Source organism: Electrophorus electricus, chromosome 17 (genome assembly GCF_013358815.1).
Source record: "Electrophorus electricus isolate fEleEle1 chromosome 17, fEleEle1.pri, whole genome shotgun sequence".
Classification (NCBI taxonomy): Eukaryota; Metazoa; Chordata; class Actinopteri; order Gymnotiformes; family Gymnotidae; genus Electrophorus; species Electrophorus electricus.
In genome coordinates, this window is record NC_049551.1 from 10,005,326 (window position 1) to 10,024,576 (window position 19,251).

At 37.3% G+C, this 19,251-nt stretch overlaps 2 protein-coding genes across 2 annotated transcripts in view; one reads left to right on the forward strand and one right to left on the reverse strand.

Moving 5' to 3' along the window:
* wdr45 (WD repeat domain 45) overlaps positions 1-5,773 on the forward strand; it is an 11,735-nt gene extending 5,962 nt beyond the window's left edge. Inside the window, exons 8-11 of the mRNA XM_027010373.2 lie at positions 2,092-2,300; positions 5,058-5,159; positions 5,256-5,401; positions 5,480-5,773. Coding sequence (XP_026866174.1) covers positions 2,092-2,300; positions 5,058-5,159; positions 5,256-5,401; positions 5,480-5,589 — 567 coding nt within the window. The 3' untranslated portion in view covers positions 5,590-5,773. The remainder of the gene's footprint in view (positions 1-2,091; positions 2,301-5,057; positions 5,160-5,255; positions 5,402-5,479) is intronic.
* Positions 5,774-12,988: 7,215 nt separating this feature from the next.
* LOC113577621 (EKC/KEOPS complex subunit Lage3) lies at positions 12,989-16,326 on the reverse strand. The gene is made up of 3 exons (XM_027010374.2): positions 16,264-16,326; positions 14,512-14,640; positions 12,989-13,424 (listed from the first exon to the last, which is right to left on the reverse strand). Exons 1-3 carry the CDS (start codon positions 16,302-16,304, stop codon positions 13,310-13,312), a joined length of 285 nt encoding a protein of 94 aa, XP_026866175.2. The 5' UTR covers positions 16,305-16,326; the 3' UTR covers positions 12,989-13,309.
* Positions 16,327-19,251: the final 2,925 nt, after the last annotated feature.

Genomic DNA, 19,251 nt, shown 5'->3' on the forward strand with positions numbered 1-19,251 from the left:
CTGTGGTCCAATCCTTATGGTCTTTTGCAAACTTTAGTCTGGCTCTTCTTTGCTTCTCATTGATGAAGCTTTGCCTGCTTCCAGAAGCCTGTTTTGAACTGTCCTCCCTGCTGCATGTCTTTTTTTTTTTTTTTTTTTTTAGGTCACTTAACTTCATCTTATGGTTGTTAAATGACATTTGAATGAGGTGGCGATCATCACGGTCAGTAGAGAGTCATTTTCGACCTCTGCCAGTCTGTAGCGTTGATGTTCCATGTGTTTGCTGCTTGACCTTGCTCTTATGAGTCGCCGTTTTTGTAATTTTCAAGATGGAAGCAACCTGATGCTCACTATATCCCTCTGCCAGTAAAGCTACAATTGAACCCTTCTTTTCCTCATTAAGAACCTTTCTTTTTAACTCTTTTGGCATGGTCTGTAGTTGTATTTTGACTCCACTTACTTTTTGGGTAGTCCTAGCACTGCTTTTCCCATCCAGCTGGTTCTATAACAAGAGAATAGTGATGACAGCAGCAGTGCTGTTATACTGTTGCTCGTTAGAATAGGATTTTGTGAATTAGATGCTGATTAGGTGATCACCTAAGTAGAGAGAGGTGTGTCTGTGAAGGAATTCAAAAAACACTTGAATGGAACGGCTGCTGTAGATGTGGAGATGCTGATTTAAGCAAAAAAAAAATAAATAAACTGGAGTGGTCTCTTCCCACCCACCCCCCAAAGCTGTATATATACACTATATTTCCAAATGTATTTGCTCATCTGCCTTTGCATGCATATGAATCTGAGTGACATCCGAATCTTAATCCATGGGGTTTAATATGATGTTGACCAACCCTTTGCAGCTATAATAGCTTCAACTGTTCTGAGAAGGCTTTCCACAATGTTTAGGAATGTGTTTATGGGAATTTTTGACTATTCTTCCAGAAGCGCATTTGTGAGGTCAGATGTTGGAGGAGAAGGCTTGGCTCGCAGTCTCCCCTCTAATTCATCCCATAGGTGTTTTATCGGGTTAAGGTCAGGACTCTGTGCAGGCCAGTAATGTTCTTCCACACCAAACTCGCTCATCCATGTGTTTATGGACTTTGCTTTGTGCACTCGTGTGCATTGATGTTGGAACAGGAGGGGGCCATCCCCAAAACTGTTCCCACAAAGTTAGGAGCTTTAAATTGTCCAAAATCTCTTGGTATGCTGAAGCATTAACAGTTCCTTCACTGGAACTGTAGGGCTGAGCCCAACTCCTGAAAAACAACTCCATAATCTCCCCTCAATTAAACTTTACACTTGGCACAATGCAGTCAGACAAGTACCATTCTCCTGGCAACCGCCAAACCCAGACTCATTCATCGGATTGCCAGACAGAGAAGTGTGATTCGTCACTGCTCTAGAGTCCAGTGGCAGCGTGCTTTACACCACTGCATCTGATGCTTTGCATTGCGCTTGGTAAGGCTTCGATGCTGCTGCTCAGCCATGGAAACCCATTCCATGAAACTCTATGCATTGTTCTTGAGCTAATCTGAAGGCCACATGACGTTTGGAAGTCTGTAGTGATTGACTCTGCAGAAAGTTGGTGACCTCTGTGAAGTATGCGCCTCAGCATCCGCTGACCCCACTTTCTCATTTTACGTGGCCTGTCGAGTTGCTGTCGCACACATGCGCGCACACACACGCACACACGAGTTGCTGTCACTTCCACTTTGTTATAATACCACTGACAGTTGACTGGAATATTTAGTAGCGATGAAATTTCACGACTGGACTTGTTGCATCCTATCATGGTACCACACTGGAATTCACTGAGCTCCTGAGAGCGACCCATTCTTTCACAAATGTTTGTAGAAGCAGTCTGCATGCTTTGGTGCTTGGGTTTTACACACCTGTGGCCATGAAAGTAACTGGAACATCTGAATTTAATGATTTTGATGGGTGAGCGAATTCTTTTGGCAATATAGTGTAATCATGTTCAACAGAATAATAACTTTTATTTTTTTCTTTTACTCAAGTGAAGGATTTGTAAAGTTTTCAAATTGTAGGCTGGGAGAAGTAAACAAGTCTCTAGATCCTGAACGTTTGCTATTTGCTATCCATTTTTTTTGGCAGGACCTTTCTAACACGAAACCTGGAACGTCGTCTGCCCCATTCACTATTAATGCTCATCAGAGTGAAATCGCTTGCTTGGCTCTGAACCAGCCTGGCACTGTGGTAGCCTCTGCCTCCCGGAAGGGTACCTTGATCCGTCTGTTTGACACCTCTACACGCGACAAGCTTGTGGAACTGCGCAGAGGAACAGATCCTGCCACTTTATACTGGTGACTGAATTTTCATTTTAAGGAGTAATGTGGGTTTCAAATATGGGTTACTATTTTATGCAAAAAATAATCCCAACTATATTTTTTTTAGCATTTCTCACTTTCAAAAGATCTATATGAATAGTTTTGATGTATTAATAGTTAACTAAAAGTAATGGAATCTTAAGACTTGGGAAAACATTACTGCAAACATAGTGGTGAATTGCATCATAAGACAAACAGGATGAATGTCTACAGAATATAACCTTGAAGGCTATTGTTTTGTGGCATCTTTGATTTTTTTTAAATAATAATAACACTAAACTTCCTACTTTGACATTTATATTTAACTAGATATTAACATGCACATCTGCTGTCACAGATTATAACACTAATACTGCAGTTACTAACATTTACTTATATCCTACCAAGATTTTTCAGCAGCGAAAATTAGAATTGGGGATAAATTAGAAGACTTAATTTAAAAGATGTAATGGCCCGAGAGCTGCAAGTCAAGGAGCAGGATGTACAGACTCCCTTGATGGTGACAGATGTTTATTAACACACAATGAAGACAACGGCACTCACATATAACATAAACATTGAACATAAGCATGGCTACAGCTAACATGGACACCATGAACCTTGTGAACATTAACATGAACAATGACCGACATAAATGCACACACTAACAAGAGTTTAAATACATACAAACATAACAAGGCTAAACCAGATGTGTGCTGACAAGTAGGCGTGGTTACGAGTAGGATGAATCAGAAACAGTCAGTGCGAAACTCCCACTGCTTGCGGCGGGCTGTGCCATATGATCAATGGGAAGGGGAGCATTCCGTGGCAAAAGACTGTTTAGTCTTTTAAAAAATTTTTATTTTATTTTTTTGTTAGAATTACTTAGCAGGCTCAGAATCAGCACTGATCTCCCACTATGATTAGATTTTGATTGATGTTCGCAGTTCAGTAGGACACTGATTCTATTTCAGTTGAGTTTGGAAATAAAATGATACTTGCCATATCTGTATTGCTAATACTGGAGAGTTTTTGAAAAGTATGGCTGCATGTAGAACATTAATATAACATGGTGAGTTTCTGAATACAGATACACATTCAAAAAAGTGAGGGAATAATATTAAAAGTTAAAATACACTATTAGTGAAGAAATAGAGTCTTCATTACTGGGCTAATAGTAGCCTAAGTGCACCAAGCCGGTTTGGTATGAGCTTGAACCGTTACAGGGCATCTAGCTCGAGAAGTACTGGAATGAAGTGGAATGAACTGCCAAATACTTCCACTGTAAAACTTTAATGAGATCCAAAGTTGATTGAAGATTGTGGGGTGCCTGTGGGTATGTTCTCGGTAGATCTAAGTATACATATTACGTTTTCTATCACTGCAGTAGGCTGGCTAGCTAATGAGCCACCCAGTTATGTTTGGAGGCAAGCTTAGAGATTTGCTGTAGTAAAAATGTAACATACAAAGCAATGTTGTAATGCCTGCCACTGTCCTCATATATGATGAGCTAGAACTACCATAAGTATATAGTATAATATACATAAAAATATTTAACATTCAATAAATTCAGAATTTAGCATTGTAATTAGCATTATTGTGGTATTGTATGTAAATTTACGTAGTATTGATATTCAAACAAATGAAAGCTACTTACAAAGTTAATTAAAAGATTATGGCATTAAACATTGCAATATAATGATTCATATGGGTGTCCATATATACATAGAGTATTAGGGATGTGTAGAGAGCCTAGTATTCGCATCTATATTTCTTGAGGCAGCAAAATTTTGTATTTGAATAAAAGGGCATACATGTTTGAAGATAGTGTAGGAGTTAAGGGACAGCAAATAAGTGATCAAAACTGCTAACTATGGAGTTAACAGTGGCGCTAACTAGCGTGAACACTAGCCTAATCTCCTTCTGGTCAAACAAGCTCTGTTGTGTCTGTGTCTTCTGAGTTGAAATAGTGGCATAGCAGTTTTGCACAGTGAATAAATAAATAGCACTTTATTTATTCACTGTGATATCTGAAAAAAGAAGAATATAGGTGAACTAACTAGTAACTACACTGTCACAACCAACATAGGCTAATCACCTCCTGGGCAAACAAATTCTGTTTCACATATTGCAGATCCAATATAAAAACAGTAGACCAGTTATAATAAACTACATCAGCAGTCCAGTTAAGTTAAAAAGAAAAAAAAAACAAACCCAATCCCAGTAAATATTTGTAAAAATCCATTATTTGTGCTTTTCTGTATTTGGATACACTGTGTGCGTGTGTGCGCATGGCGTGTGTGCGTGCGTGCGTGCGTGTGTGTGCGTGCGTATATATAAATTGTAGTGAAGTACAAGATTTCCTGAGAAACAGGGTGTTTTTGGACAGAGGTCCTGGTTAAACTGTTATAGATTGACCTATAGTGGAACTAAATCTATTAAAGAATTATGGACTGGAATATGTTTTTAATATTTTAAAACTATAGGTTTTTAAACTACTTTTTAATAAAGGGAACTACTTCAGAAAGAAGTAGTTTGCATATTGTTATGGGAAAGAATAATACCAGACTGTACTTACTCAATTTCCATGTTTTATTTGGCAATGGATACATGTGCATATGACATTAAGCTGATACTCTCTGATAAGATGAACATTTACAGTGATGTATAGAACAGAAATGTTCACTGGCAATATGCCAGATGTGCCAAATGAGTATTTACTGATTTACACACAGTCCCCAATCTCTTTTACAGCATCAACTTCAGCCATGACTCCTCCTTCCTGTGTGCGTCCAGTGACAAGGGCACGGTTCACATTTTTGCCCTTAAGGACACCAAACTCAATCGGCGTTCGGCGTAAGGCCAAGATTGGCTCTTCAAATATAGAATGTATGGAAGAATTTTTTTAGTAGTAACTAATGTGAATGGTTTATTGTAATTATGTCCTCACAGCTTGGCTCGTGTGGGAAAGGTGGGTCCAGTTATTGGGCAGTATGTGGACAGTCAGTGGTCTCTGGCCAGTTTTACTGTGCCAGCTGAGTGTGCTTGCATCTGTGCCTTTGGAAAGAACACCTCCAAAAATGTCAACTCTGTCATTGGTGAGTAGATTTTGAAATACACCCTTTCATTATTTTGTTTTGAATTGTTTCTTAAGGTCTCTTTCTTATCTTTTTCAGCTATATGTGTTGATGGGACATTCCATAAATATGTCTTTACACCTGATGGAAATTGTAATCGGGAGGCTTTTGATGTGTATCTTGACATCTGTGATGATGATGATTTCTAGTGCTGATGTCAACCAGTGTTGCTAATTATGTTCTAATGTAGTTTTGTATATATAAAACTCTGTGTAGTGTAATGCTGTATATGCATGAATTGTTTGAATTATGAATGTTAATACACGGTATAGTCTAATTTATATAATGTCATTTGTGTAGTGTTTGCAGAGTGAATAAAATGGTTTCTAAATAGTTTTGTGGTGGATAGTTGTAAACCACTTTGGTAGGTTTTCCATGTTTGTGCCTTCACTGAAGTTTAGCTATGAGCTTAGCTGAAAAAGGGAAACTCATAGGTCAGAAAGTGCTTTGCATAGTGCTCAGTGATAAAATGATCTCAAAACATGATGGCTGTAAAATTTATGTTGATGCTTTTAACATTTTTCACTCAATATAGATGGATCTAACAGCCTGTCACACAGCAACAACAAACCAAACAACAACTACTCAGTCGGAACTTTTTGGCTTGCACATCCAATAAAACACTCATTTCCTATAAGCATTGTTTGAGCTAATTGAAGAAAACTTAAAATGAGGGAAAAGATGAGTGGAACTGGCAAGGGCACGAAAATAAATCTGAACTCATGATATCCTACAAAGCTTAGGAAAGTGTTGACAAAAAAATTAACACACCAAATTTAATTTATTTATATAGTGCTTTTTACAACAGATGTCACAAAGCGACTTTACAAATGTCTAAGTCCAAGCCCCCAATGAGCAAGCCAAGGGTGACAGTGGCAACAAAAAACTTAGAGCATGAGGAAGAAACCTTGAGAGGAATCAAGATTCCAAGGCTGGGCCCATCCTCCTCTGGCTGACAACAGTCACCACAATAGTAACAATTTTAAAATATCTTTCTCTTAAGAGAAAGATAAATCAGTAATAATAAAATGAAAAAATAAGCAATTGGAAGTCTTGTCCTAGTCTGGTCCTAATGTGTGCGTGTCTGAAACCCATCTCACACGAGAACATCCATGAAGGGCAATGGAGAAGTAGTTGGCTGGGGTGGAGGTGTGGTGGTCTACAACAGAAGACATCAGGGGGTGGTGGGAGTAGCCATGTCAGCTGAGACATGTTGTGGCTCAGTAACATGACATCAGGGGTAGGTGTATCTTGGCAGAAAGAGGGAATAGATTATTAGGCATGTCCATGTACAAGGGTGTGTAGATAGACTGACAGATCTATGGCAGCATAGCTAAAAGGATAGAGCCCAAAGGAATCACAAGCATGAGGGCACTCTAGAACATTAGCACTCCGCCACTCTCAGTCAACAAACTTGAGTGACAAAAGAGAGTTGAAGTGACAGCATTATATCATCCCAGTTTACCATATTTCTCAATGCCCATAGACCCCCAGATCTATACCTCTTCCTAAGAAGGGAAGCAATTAATAAAATGCCTGACTGTACAGATAGATTTTTAGCCTAGCCTTAAATATTGAGACTGTGCCTGAGTCTCGAACATTTACAGGAAGGTTATTCCATAGTGTGGAAGCTTTATAGGAAAAGGCTCTGCCCTCCTGTGGTAGATTTTCTTATTCTTGGTACTAGTAAAGAGCCTGTTCCTTTTGATCTAAGCAGACGTAGTGGATCGTAACGCTCTAAAGGTTCTGTGGGGCAAGACCATTCAGTGTTTTGTAGGACATTAGAGGTATATTTTAATCAGTACAAAATTTTACTGGGAGCCAATGTAAAGTAGCTAAGATAGAAGTGATTCACTATCAAAGTGAATATTGAAATCACCAACAATAATGGCTCTTTCTACTAGAGTGAATAGATTAGAGAGGAAATCTGCAAATTCCTTAATAAATTCTGAGTAGGGTCCTGGTGGCCTTTAGATGCCAATTAGTGGCAGGCTTCTTATTGCTGGCTACATCATTTATGCTACTAAAAATAATTTCAAAGAACTCATAACCTTCTTTCTGGTTTATGCCTAATGTATCAGTATAAAAAACGGCAATGACACCTCTATGGCCAGTTAGACAAGGGCAGTGTACATAGCTGTAGCCTGAAGGACACACTTTGTTTAAAGCTATGTACTCATTTGTCTTGATCCATGTTTCTGTTACACAAAGTACATTAAATCTATGATCTGTTAGGATTTCATTTATCATAAGCACTTTAGATGTTAGTAAACCCAGCCTTAGATGAAAGGTTCAGGTAGTGTCCTGTGAATCAGTTACTTTAATACTAATTATGTTATTAAGACTTTGTTTTCTGTATTTCTGCTTAGCTCGTGGAACAGAAGCAGTGTCAATATGATGAACCTTGGGTGACGTCACGTAGCGACTAGATGGTTGGTTTAGCTTCTTTGTCTGCTGCCTGGCCTTCGCTTTGGATTGTCATAGAGTAACTAGGTCTGTCATATGACTGTGGCTTATATTACAGGAAAGAAAAGCAGCGCCCTCCCTAGTAGGATGCATACCATCCCTCCCAAAAAGGCCAGGCTTGCCCTCAAATGTGTTCCAATGATCTATAAACTCCACAAAATATTTTGTGAGCACCACTTGGATTGGGATGTGACCAGAGCATACTACAGCGTCGGACATCACCTTTGCTAATTGACTCATCTCTTCAATATTATTTTTAGTAATCTCTGACTGATAAAGGCATATATAGTTAGCTACTACGTGAATAACTATCTTAGAGAATCTATGCTTGCCTAAAACCTTAAGATTACCTGCAATGTCTGGCTCCCTGGCCCCTGATATACAGCTAACTACTGCTGCTGGTGTCCCTAAAGGTCTAGCTAATTTCACGTGTCACAAAATAGAGTCCCCTAAGACCAGAGCTTCTCAATGGGTGCCTCGCGTGAGTCGTGCAAACCTGTTGCACATGCAAATTGGGGAAGAGTAGTGCTCCCATGGCTGAGTCAAAGCTCCGCTATTTCACAGTAACATCACCCATTCACCCTGCTGTGAGGGCTGTAGTGCCAGAGTTGAGGGATTACTAACTTCCCCTTAGGCATCCAGAGCTTGTACTTCTAGTTCCTCGATAGGTCTAACACTTTCTTAGGTCTGCGTGCACACTTCTAGTGCTAGAATCTTCTTTGTCAGACTAGCAATTCATCTGTGGCAGTGGTAGCTCAGTGGTCAAGGTACTTGTAATAGGAAGGTTGCTGGTTCAAGCCCCACCACTGCCAAGTTGACACTGCTGGGCCCCTGAGCAAGGCCCTTAACCCTCAATTGCTCAAGTTGTACTCAGTCATAATTGTAAGTCCTTTTTGGATAAAAGTGTCAGCTAAATGCCATAAATGTAAATCTAAATATACACTTCTCACACGTAAAACTATCGCTAATGACAGAGGAAAAATAACTAAACATGTTGCACTCAACAAGTAGTTTTCGATGTCTGATGGAAGTTGCCAGTTTTCAGGTAGAATGTAGTTAAGTCCAAGGAAAAAACTGATAAACAGCTACAGAGCAGTAAGGTCAAAACTGGTCTTGGTCCACAACACTTTAAAAGAAAATTCAATAAATTGTTTACAATCCAAATTGCAGGTGGTTTTATAAAATTAAGCCCTATATGGGGACTGGGCCTGCTAGGATTAATGTCTAGGCCACAAAACCTTTTACCTTATTCAGCTTTAACGTATGTTCAGACATTATTTCACATTTTGTGCAGAAATAGTACCACTTTAACACACAGATGTAACATACAGGCTCTACCTTACAAGGATATAAAAGATCCCACACTAATCATTTTAAAGGTATATGCAAGCTACAAGCTACCTTACAAGCATGGAACTCATCTACAGGAAACGTGAGAAATACCATACACTTTACAAGGATGGAAAAGATCTCACATTGCCCAACTACAGTCCTTGGTCACTAATGGTACTGAATGTGTACTGTATGTCCAAATGTACTTGGCCAATAAATCCTGTTATGGAAACAAAGCAGGGAACAATAGATCAATGCTGATAGTTTTGCACTGAGATGTTCAAACTGATAGAAGAAATAATATTTTATTATTGTCCACATATGCATGTAAACAGAATGCTTTGGAGTTTATAGGACAATATCATGACATAAAATGGTAATAATATTAGAAAAGTCTTAAACCAAAGGAACTGAACACAAGAGCTAGAATGTAAAACGTAATGTAAAAAAATCAGCTAAGCTTAAATTTGTAAATCAACTTATTACACTGTTTTATTTTGTTTTTTGGTTAACCAGGTCTTAACACTGTAAAAATGTTGATAGCTAAGGGCAACCTTTCTGTGACAGCCTGAGTGATGCAAATTTGCACTGGCGATTATCAAAATCTATCACTCTTAAGCGGTAGTAGAACTGTTTTAGCATTATGGGTAAATATAGAAAAATATGTAACCATACTTTCTCTGAATTAAATTGACATTTAAAAATCATTACAAATACATGGACTTAAATATAGATTTATTAAAAATCTTTTCAAACCTGACCAGTTAATTAGCAGTGGAATTTTTTTAGCCCTGGAGTACCTCCTGCCCTGCACATTTTCACCACTAGACTAGTGAGAACACCTGTTTTAGCTGGCAGTCAAGCTCTGTAATAAACTTCTGAAAAACATTATATAGAAAATAATTATATATATATATATATATATATATATATATATATATATATATATATATATATATATATATAACCTAATTGTATTTAATGTAATCTATTTTTATGTATTTTATGTATATATGTATATTATGTATTTTATGTATGTATTTAATGTAATAATGCAAGTAAACTAGTTCAATCAAGTAAACTGTACTTTTGGACTTTTTAAATAACTACACAGAGGAGTAAGCTGAAATATGCCGATTTGGTGGCTGAAGTGAGAAAATGTGAATGTCAGGTGTATATAAGAACAGTGGAGATAGGTGATGGGAGATGTGTGGCCAAGTCTCTCACACCTTTACTTGTGAAATTTGGTTTTAGAAGCTGCAAACTAAGGGTAACTGAAGGAAATATCAGAACTAGCTGAAAGTGCTAGTCAGTGGTGGTGGATGAGGAGAGCACATGTTAGTTGGTGAAATACATTCTAAGTGTGGAATGGGAGGTGTTCAGTGATTCATGGAGGACTGGCCAAGAGAGTGGATTGTTGCGTCATATCACTGTGCGATATGGTAGGTCCAGATGGAACTGATGGCACTGAGCATGCATTGATGGTGAGGCTGGGTATGACCTTAGTCACCAGGGAGACCAGTATTGATTTGATTTGATTTGTTCGGGAATGCTTGGTGGTGTAGTAGGTGAAATCTGTAAAATTTAAAGTTTAAAGCTCTGGTAGTTCAGAGGTTAAGGTACTAGTGCCAGTTCAAGCCCTACCACTGCCAAGTTGCAAGTATTGGGCCCCTGAGCAAGGCCCTTAAGCCTCAATTGCTCAAGTTATATTTAGTCTTAACTGAACGTTGGATAAAAGTGTCAGCTAAATGCCATAAATGTAATGGCCCAGGGAAAGAAATTGTTCTTATGTCTGTTAGTCCAGCTTTTAATGCACATGTACTGTCTGCCAGAAGAGAGAATATTGAACAGGTAGTAGAACTGGATGTGTCTTCCACATAGGGCAGAGGATCGCTGATGATTTTCTGAGCAGTTTTAATGACCTTTTGTAGAGTTCTATCAGTTGCTGAAAATCTGGTTTACCACACTGTAATGCCATACACCAGTACCTCTATTGTGGAGCCAGTAAAAGGCCAGTAGCAGCTCCTCCTTTAAATTATCCCTTCATAGCACTCTCAAAAATTGTAATTGCTGTTTTTTTTTTAAAAATGTTTTTATACCACCACCATCATGTTAGCAGACTAGGAGAGATGCTCTGCAATGTGGGTTCAGTAACTTGAATGTAAAAACCCTGTCCACGCATTCCACTGTCCCAGATGTCAACAGTGTTCTTTGCTGTACTGATAAAGTGCTTCTACCTGCTGCAACATCAATCCTTTGTGAATAACATTAGACACCTCTTACTGTAACGATGAGCGGTAAGGAGGTGGACACGTGCGGAGAAGTGCGAGATTTAATGGGGGCAAATCGAGAATCACAGTCGTTAAGGCAGTCCAGGGTCAAAGTGCTGACATAGAGAGCACGGGAATACATGATTAAATAGGACAAGGGCTAGTATACCTGAGTAACTAAACACAAACAGAGGCTAGAACTAAACACACGAAAGCAAACAGGGGAGCAGACTATAACATAGACTAGGAAACACAGACGCTAGGATAACACAAAGGCACAGAATACAAAGAAACATCCATTACAATAAACATGCAAACACAATGAACTAAACACATTAAAATGAACAGCAAAGACACAGAGCTCAAGACAGGGTCTAAATACAAGAACCAAAGGTAGAAATGAGGGACAGGTGCAAGCAATCAAACGAGGGGAGGAGAACGCGAAACTAAGGCATGGAACTAAAACACACAAGATGGAAACCATGGAAGCTGGAACCTGGGAAGGACTAATCATGACACTTACTATGGGAAACAAAATGCCATAATGTTGGCATCAATGCATTTGATGTAAATGTGAATATTTTAAATCATTTGAAGATCTTACAGTATATGTGGGCTAACCCACAATTTAGGAAAAGGGAGAAAAACTCTAAAACTAAATGAATGGGAAAAATACATTTATTTGCACATTGCTACAACAGCTCATATTATGACATGTCCAAAGAGTTCATTATTTCTACTAGTATCACATTAGCCCATTGTTGCAGTAAGGTCTTCATTTATCTTCAAATGCTGAGAACTCATCTTAAGATAAGGCATGTATATTTTAGAAATGTGGTTGTCACGTCTGTCCCAAGAGCACCAACTTCCAAGGACTAAGTCAGACACAAACACTCTGTTCATTCCTAGTCACCAGTTTATTAGTCTCATCTGTATCTCGTTATCCTTATGTGTCTCTGTATATAAACTCTGTGTTCATTTTGGATTATGGATCTGGTTACTCTGATCCTTGCCTGTTCCCTTTTTCATTTGTTTGCCTTGCTGGACTGACTTTGGTTATTTATTACTGCCTGTTTTTGACTACGACTTGGATAGCCCTTATTAAAATACTCTGCTTTACTGCATTCAACGCAGTCTCTGTTCACCAAACATTATAGGTCTCAAGTGTACAAGAGAACTAATTAGTAATTTTTACAGAATGAAGCAACACATTTAAATGTTTGAGAATTACAATAATATTCTGGTTCTCTCTGGGTATGTCAGTAATAACTCAAACATGGAATGGAGTATTAGTATAGTTTTCAAATATATTCTGCCTATTTTGTATAATGTGTTTATGAATTAATATCAGTCAAATACACAAACATTAAATTCTTTTGATAAGTAATCACTGTAGAGGAACCAAGGGGCCCACCCTTCTTTATAAACAATAAAGAACAAACTAAGGAATAGGAACAATATCATCTAAAGAAACAGGCACTCAAACTGTCTACTGAGTTTATTATAACCACAAGAAGCTTTCCACCCATAATTTGTATTCAACAGAAGTCCATAATTTCAGAGAGGACATCTTTTTAGTACATGAAGGCAGAAGATTTAAAATATCTATCTACTAATAATAACACATTCAAATGAGTAATTCATGAGTGACAAACTCACTGAAGGTAATCTGTAGTTCTCTTAATGACAAATCTTTAAACATCCCGAAAATGTTCAGCAGTGCTGAAGAGACCTTCAGTGCAATTCTCTTGTTTGAATTAGCTGACTGTCCATTGTAACATTTCTTTTTAACAGGTTTGTTTCACTGCAGGACAGGCTGTCCAAACACATCCATAGTTTCAATCACCAGTGCCAGGTGATCTAAAAATGATCCTACTGATACACGAAGAATACGGGCCTCATCAGCAGTCCATTTTCTAAAAAAAACAAAACAAAAAAAAACAGAAAAGTGATATGACATAACCACATTAGAGAGGTGACATGACATGCGTTATTACATAACCACATTAGAGAAGTGATGTGATGTGCAATTTTATAATCACATGCAAGGAATTACCAGTAAATGTCAACTTGACTAAAATTAGTCTATTATAATGAATGTACAACTATGACAAATAATGTATCAGTATTTAAAGATCTAAGTGTTTTTAAAATCTAAGTATTTGGATAATAAATTAATTAAAAAACATTTTTAATTAAATATTTAGTCAGCAAAAGTGTGACATGATAAACAGAAGTTTCAGCAAGTTGCCTGACAGATCTTGAGCCTCATATTACAAATATTTCACCACACAAATGCCAGAAAAAAATATACCAACACTAATAACTAAGTTTGAGAGAAAGGTCTACACAGCTTTTGTAAATATCTGGATTTCTCCTTGACAAGTTCTTAAGATGTGAGTGAATTTCAGGCTCAGGCTTCAGTAAAGTTTAGCAGTATAATGCAGGTGCATTGTTAATTTGTTTGGATGTATACCCTTTAAAAAAATACAAACAATAAAAAACAAACAAACAAACAAAAAAACCTATCAAATAGCAACTGGCCACAAATGAACAGTGTTGATAGGCATAGATTGGCACAGAAGGGGGTGTGGCATTTGCAATCCAGAGGGGCAGTGCCTACTAAAACGTCCTGTTTATGAAATTGATCAAAGTCGATTTCAGAGCTCCACAGAAGGAAAGGCACTATAAGACATGGAAAGAGTGTTTGAAGTGATTGAAGTGTCTAATTACAGACATTATAAACTAGTATATTTATGACATGACATTATTTATGACATATTTATAGCCCAAATAGGGAAAATTTCAAATTACTGTATATATTTCTTTGTAATAGTGCTCAAAAGAATAGTAACTTATTGTTCTTAACAAGACACAACCAAAATCAGCATGTTTAGTGACAATTTTGGAATGATGAATGTGTACATGAGCTCTCTGTGTGGCCACCTGTGCTTCCTCAGTTTGTATTGGAAGATGGAATTGAAAAAAAGCAGAATGACTTACGCAGACAGTGTGCATGCTGAAGCACCAAGAGTTTTTGTGATGCCCCTCCTTCTAGGCTCCTGATCAGGAGACAAAGCCTGCAGAGCAATGGATGCTTCCCTCTGAGATGGAAAAGGAACCTCTAATACACTGACATAATGTAAAGGAAAATAGTTATTCAGTAATTATACAGATCATTTGTCAAAGGTAAACTGTTTATTGGGAAATTATATTGTGTGTGAAGCTTTAGAAAACGTCTTGGATGGTTCTGGTTACATTCCTTGTATACATACATCTATCAATTGTAAGAAATTCTCATTTACTTATTGTTGGTTTTCTATTAACCATTGCTTACTTATGGTGGACTGAATGCACTAGCCAGGTTCACTGTTAATTTCCATCTTTTACATGCTAGAAGTGATTTGAGTTAGACAGCCTTGCCACATGGCCCATGACTCACACTCACAAATGTATATTTGGTTAACTCAGAACATATATATTTGTTTGATTGCTGTAAACCTTTACCAGTTTGATTGCTGTAAATCTTCACCAGTACTCTTGACAACCTTTCCCCCCCAATGCCAATCTACATTGAATTCTAGACTGAATATATTTGAATAGCCAGTTATCTCTATTTCATGAGGTTTGTAGTCCTGTGTGAGAAATTGTTTTGCAATATCTAAGACCCAGTTGAATAAGGGAATATAACTGGTGAATAGTTTGGAATTGGCCACTTCACCACTGGCTGTATCTCCTGAACTGTATGTCATACAGTATGTCATACTCAAATTTCATTTTGAAAGAATTCTTAATCCTTGGCTTCTCCTGAATTCATCTAGGCTCCTCTCATGAATTTCCAACAAGATGAATTTTTGTTAATTAATATCATATGCAAAAACTTATTTTGTATATTCCACCTTAAACGTCTGTCCAGTATGCATGATAAACAGTCCTAGGGTCAGTCTGAAGACGGTAGTACGAACTGGCCTCAGGGGTGTTACAGCACTGATTCTTGTAAAAATTAGTTTGACTTCAAATATCTCTTCAAATACTGAATATGTGGAGAAGACGCTGCCCTCATTTTATGCAGCCCAGGGAGCTTGACAACTTTGACAAATATAAAATATACACACACACATTATTTTATATATACATACGCACACAGATATGAAGAGAAGCAGGATGGTTTTTAAGTAAAATAAAACAGGTGATAAGTGATATTTTGTGAAGCACTCTGCACAGTCAACGAAGAACCTCTGTCCGAAACGTCCATTTTGAATATATTATGTCCTTACTACAGTACACAGATACTGCAGATACTCACATGGAGGTTTCTTCGTATATATCGCAAATCTAGGTTAGCTAATCTATTCTAGATAACATGATAACTCGACAAGATTAAAGGTATCCGTTAATCTGGCATGCAGTTTGTACGAAACGTAGTAGCCTACGCTTTACTTACTTGACACATGAGTAGCTTCAAGCAAATCTAAAGACGCACGTATATGACACCAAACATATCAAAGTGTTCATCCTGCTCGGAGTTACGTTTCACATTCAAAGCCACAGGAAAAAAAACCAAAAAAAAAAACAAGCATTACTTACACTAAAGTGACGCAACAATTATGACGCTTTGGACCTCAGCTAATCGTATACTTCGATGGAAATGAGAGCGTTTTACAATATAATAATTGCCAGCAAAACTGGTACGCACATACAACTTTAGCTAAGTATTAAACCTGTAAACAATTCGTAACAATTTTGCAAGGATACAATTCAAGCTGTGCGTCAGAACTGCTATTGCGAGACGCCATCTTGAAATATCTCCTGAAATTGACATCTGCATTTTCATCTATTTTAGATTCAATGATCTTTTTAGAAAAAGAATGCTTTCAGCAAAAATTATGCAATTTATTACACAAGGTGAGAAAATAAAGCTTTGTTAAGAATACAATTATTTAAATAAAATGTATATATAAAATAATTTTAAACAATTTCTACAATTACTTTCATAAATAAATCTAACGAAATTAATGTCTTGATAATGTACTTGTTTTGCTGTACCTCTACCAGAGGTAATCAAACTGTGGGAAGGAAGTGCAGGAGGTGCGGGTGAGAGAATCTCTAATTGTTATAGCTGCTTTTTATTTTATTTTATTTTATTACATTTTCCAGTTAATAATATAATAAAAGGTCTGGACAAATGGGATGATTTGACCTGATTTTCTTTATACATGCACTGCACTATATTGACAAGTTTGTTTTAGTTTTATTCTCAACTAGCAAGGGGGCCTCAGGAGGAGGCCTTATACTGTATATACCATATAAGTCTATGGTCTGGATGCTGATATCTGCCCAAACTAATGCCCATTTTAAATCACCTGATTTCTTTGCACCTGCCGACTGTACTTAATGTACACATTCCCAAGATAATCCACATGCCGAAAATCTAATTGTACCGTTCTTTAAACATGAAGATTTTGATTACAGATTTTTGTTTAAATTTAATCAGCATGTGTTACACATGTGATTCATTGTAACAATTTTGAATTTTATTTTGATTGTCTGATATTTGTCATCAATTGGCCCACTGTGAATGACACTAATTTATTCTGTAATCATTAGGTTGAGAGCATTACATTTACATTTATGAAACACAGAAAATGATAACCAGCTCCAAGAATGATAAGGCAGCCAGCAAGGACTTGGTCCATGATTGGCAAATGGCAGCAGGAAGTAACCGAAATAACACCTGCCTTTCATAACAGCTCCTGCCTCTGTATAATTCTATATAATAATAATCTGAATAATTGCTTATAAAAGTAAAGTAACTATGTGCATCGGCCACTCAGCAATGATTTGTGGAAATATAGTTTATAGGCTAAATTGTTTGCTCTGTCTGTATGGACAATTCTAGCTTACACTTTGCTAGCTAGCCCTAAATTATTATCTCTGACTTTAACAGAATGCCATGTGCCACCACAAGTTGCTACAGCCATTCAAAGCCACCTGCATCAGATGTTTTATCAAAATATGTTCATATTATCAAGGCCATCACCTTAATTATTAAATTTACAAGAGGAGTATGCTTTTGTTGGTTTTATTTTAGGCTATTAACTAGGCCAAATATTTTTGTTGCTTAACCTGTAACCTAATCATTATTTAGGCTATTATAATATCTTAGAACTTGGATGAAGCTCTGGTGACTATCAGCATTGCTATGTGGAACTGAAAGTATAGCATCAGCTGCCAACCACTGCGAGTGACATCAGCCATTGGCATTTGCCTCTCAGGAGAGGCACCAGCCAACACAACTGGTCTCAAATGCAAATGCAACATTAAATGGATAAGGATATGGTTACAATAGAAGATTCACAATACTTTCTAAGAGCAAATTTTTTTCACCTACGTCTGATCGAGTTCTCTTTGAATACTTCTTCAACGTGAATGCACTTGCAATTATCAGATAAATCTGTTGGGGGAAATGGAACAAAGCACAATCTAATTTACAAAATGTTCTTCCACAAGTTTCACATTTCTTGCAGCCTGATTGCATCAATCTGAACAGAATTTGAGTTAAAATGCTAAAGGTCAACTTTTTTTTTTTTTACTTTGACATCTGTCTGCACTATGCAGTGAAGATGGGCCATCAAACACACCTGAAGTGGAAAGTAATGACAAAAAGAAGATATATGACAACTCAGGCAGAATATACAATTATGTTACTGACATTTACAAATAAAGCCTTCAAGATTACTTAGAAAAAAAACAAAACTGGACGGTCCTAGATTTTGGATATCATTAATAAAAACATTTATAACTCTTCTAGAAATAATGAAATGGCTTAACCCCAGTTATTTTTCCAGACTCACTGAACACTGCAGTTATTAAGCTGCATTTGGCTAAAATGAAGAAAACATTAAATACTAAGATTATATTTGGCCCATAGAAAATAAAAAGAAATGCTGATGATTATCTCAGTTGAAAAGAACTCGGTCTTAATTAGGATTCAACTTTAACAGCCCTATTAATTACAAAGTCAGCTTTTTATCACCTGAAATACAAAAAAAAATTCAAAGACTTTATGAGTCAAACTCAAAGTCAAATTTATTTATATAATGCTTTTCACTACAGCTGCTTTACAAATCATACACATCTCCAGCAAGCCAGATTATAGTTATGACCTTCTTACTGGCCACTCTCAAAAATCTATCAAACAGCTACATCTTATTATAACGATGAGAGGTTAGGAGGCGGATGCATGTGCAGAGAAGAGCAAGATTTATTAGGGGCAAATGCAATATCATACTCCTTGGAACAGTCCAGGGATATAGAACAAATGCAGAGAGACTGGGAATACATTAGAAAGAAACAAAATGCACGATGAAATAAGAGGAAGCAGGTTATAACAGACACGAGCAATGATAATAATAAATAACTAAAAGTAGCAATAAAAAGCAAGAAAACAGATCAGAACAGAAGACTGAGGATGACAAAAGCGCGAGGAGGGAGGACGAGGAGGCACAACAAAAGACGACAAATGACGAGGGACAATGGGGGGGCACAAAAGAATAGCAGAACAAAAATGCAATATAGACCAGGCTAGGGACAACAGGACGTGAACAAAAACAGGCATGGGCACCAGAACAGACACACAGAGGGGCACAGAGACAGAACTCACAACAGGGACAAAAATAAAACCAAGCACAAGTGAAGGCAAAAACAAAGGAGCAGCAGGAACAGGCGACAATGGAGAAATGG

Coding starts and splice junctions, on each gene's coding strand:
- LOC113577621 (XM_027010374.2), bottom strand. CDS start 16,304: ATGGCGTCTCGCAATAGCAGTTCTGACGCACAGCTTGAATT. Junction 14,641..16,263: donor TCTGACGCACAGCTTGAATT/GTATCCTTGCAA, acceptor ACATTATGTCAG/TGTATTAGAGGTTCCTTTTC. Junction 13,425..14,511: donor TCAGCATGCACACTGTCTGC/GTAAGTCATTCT, acceptor TGTTTTTTTTAG/AAAATGGACTGCTGATGAGG.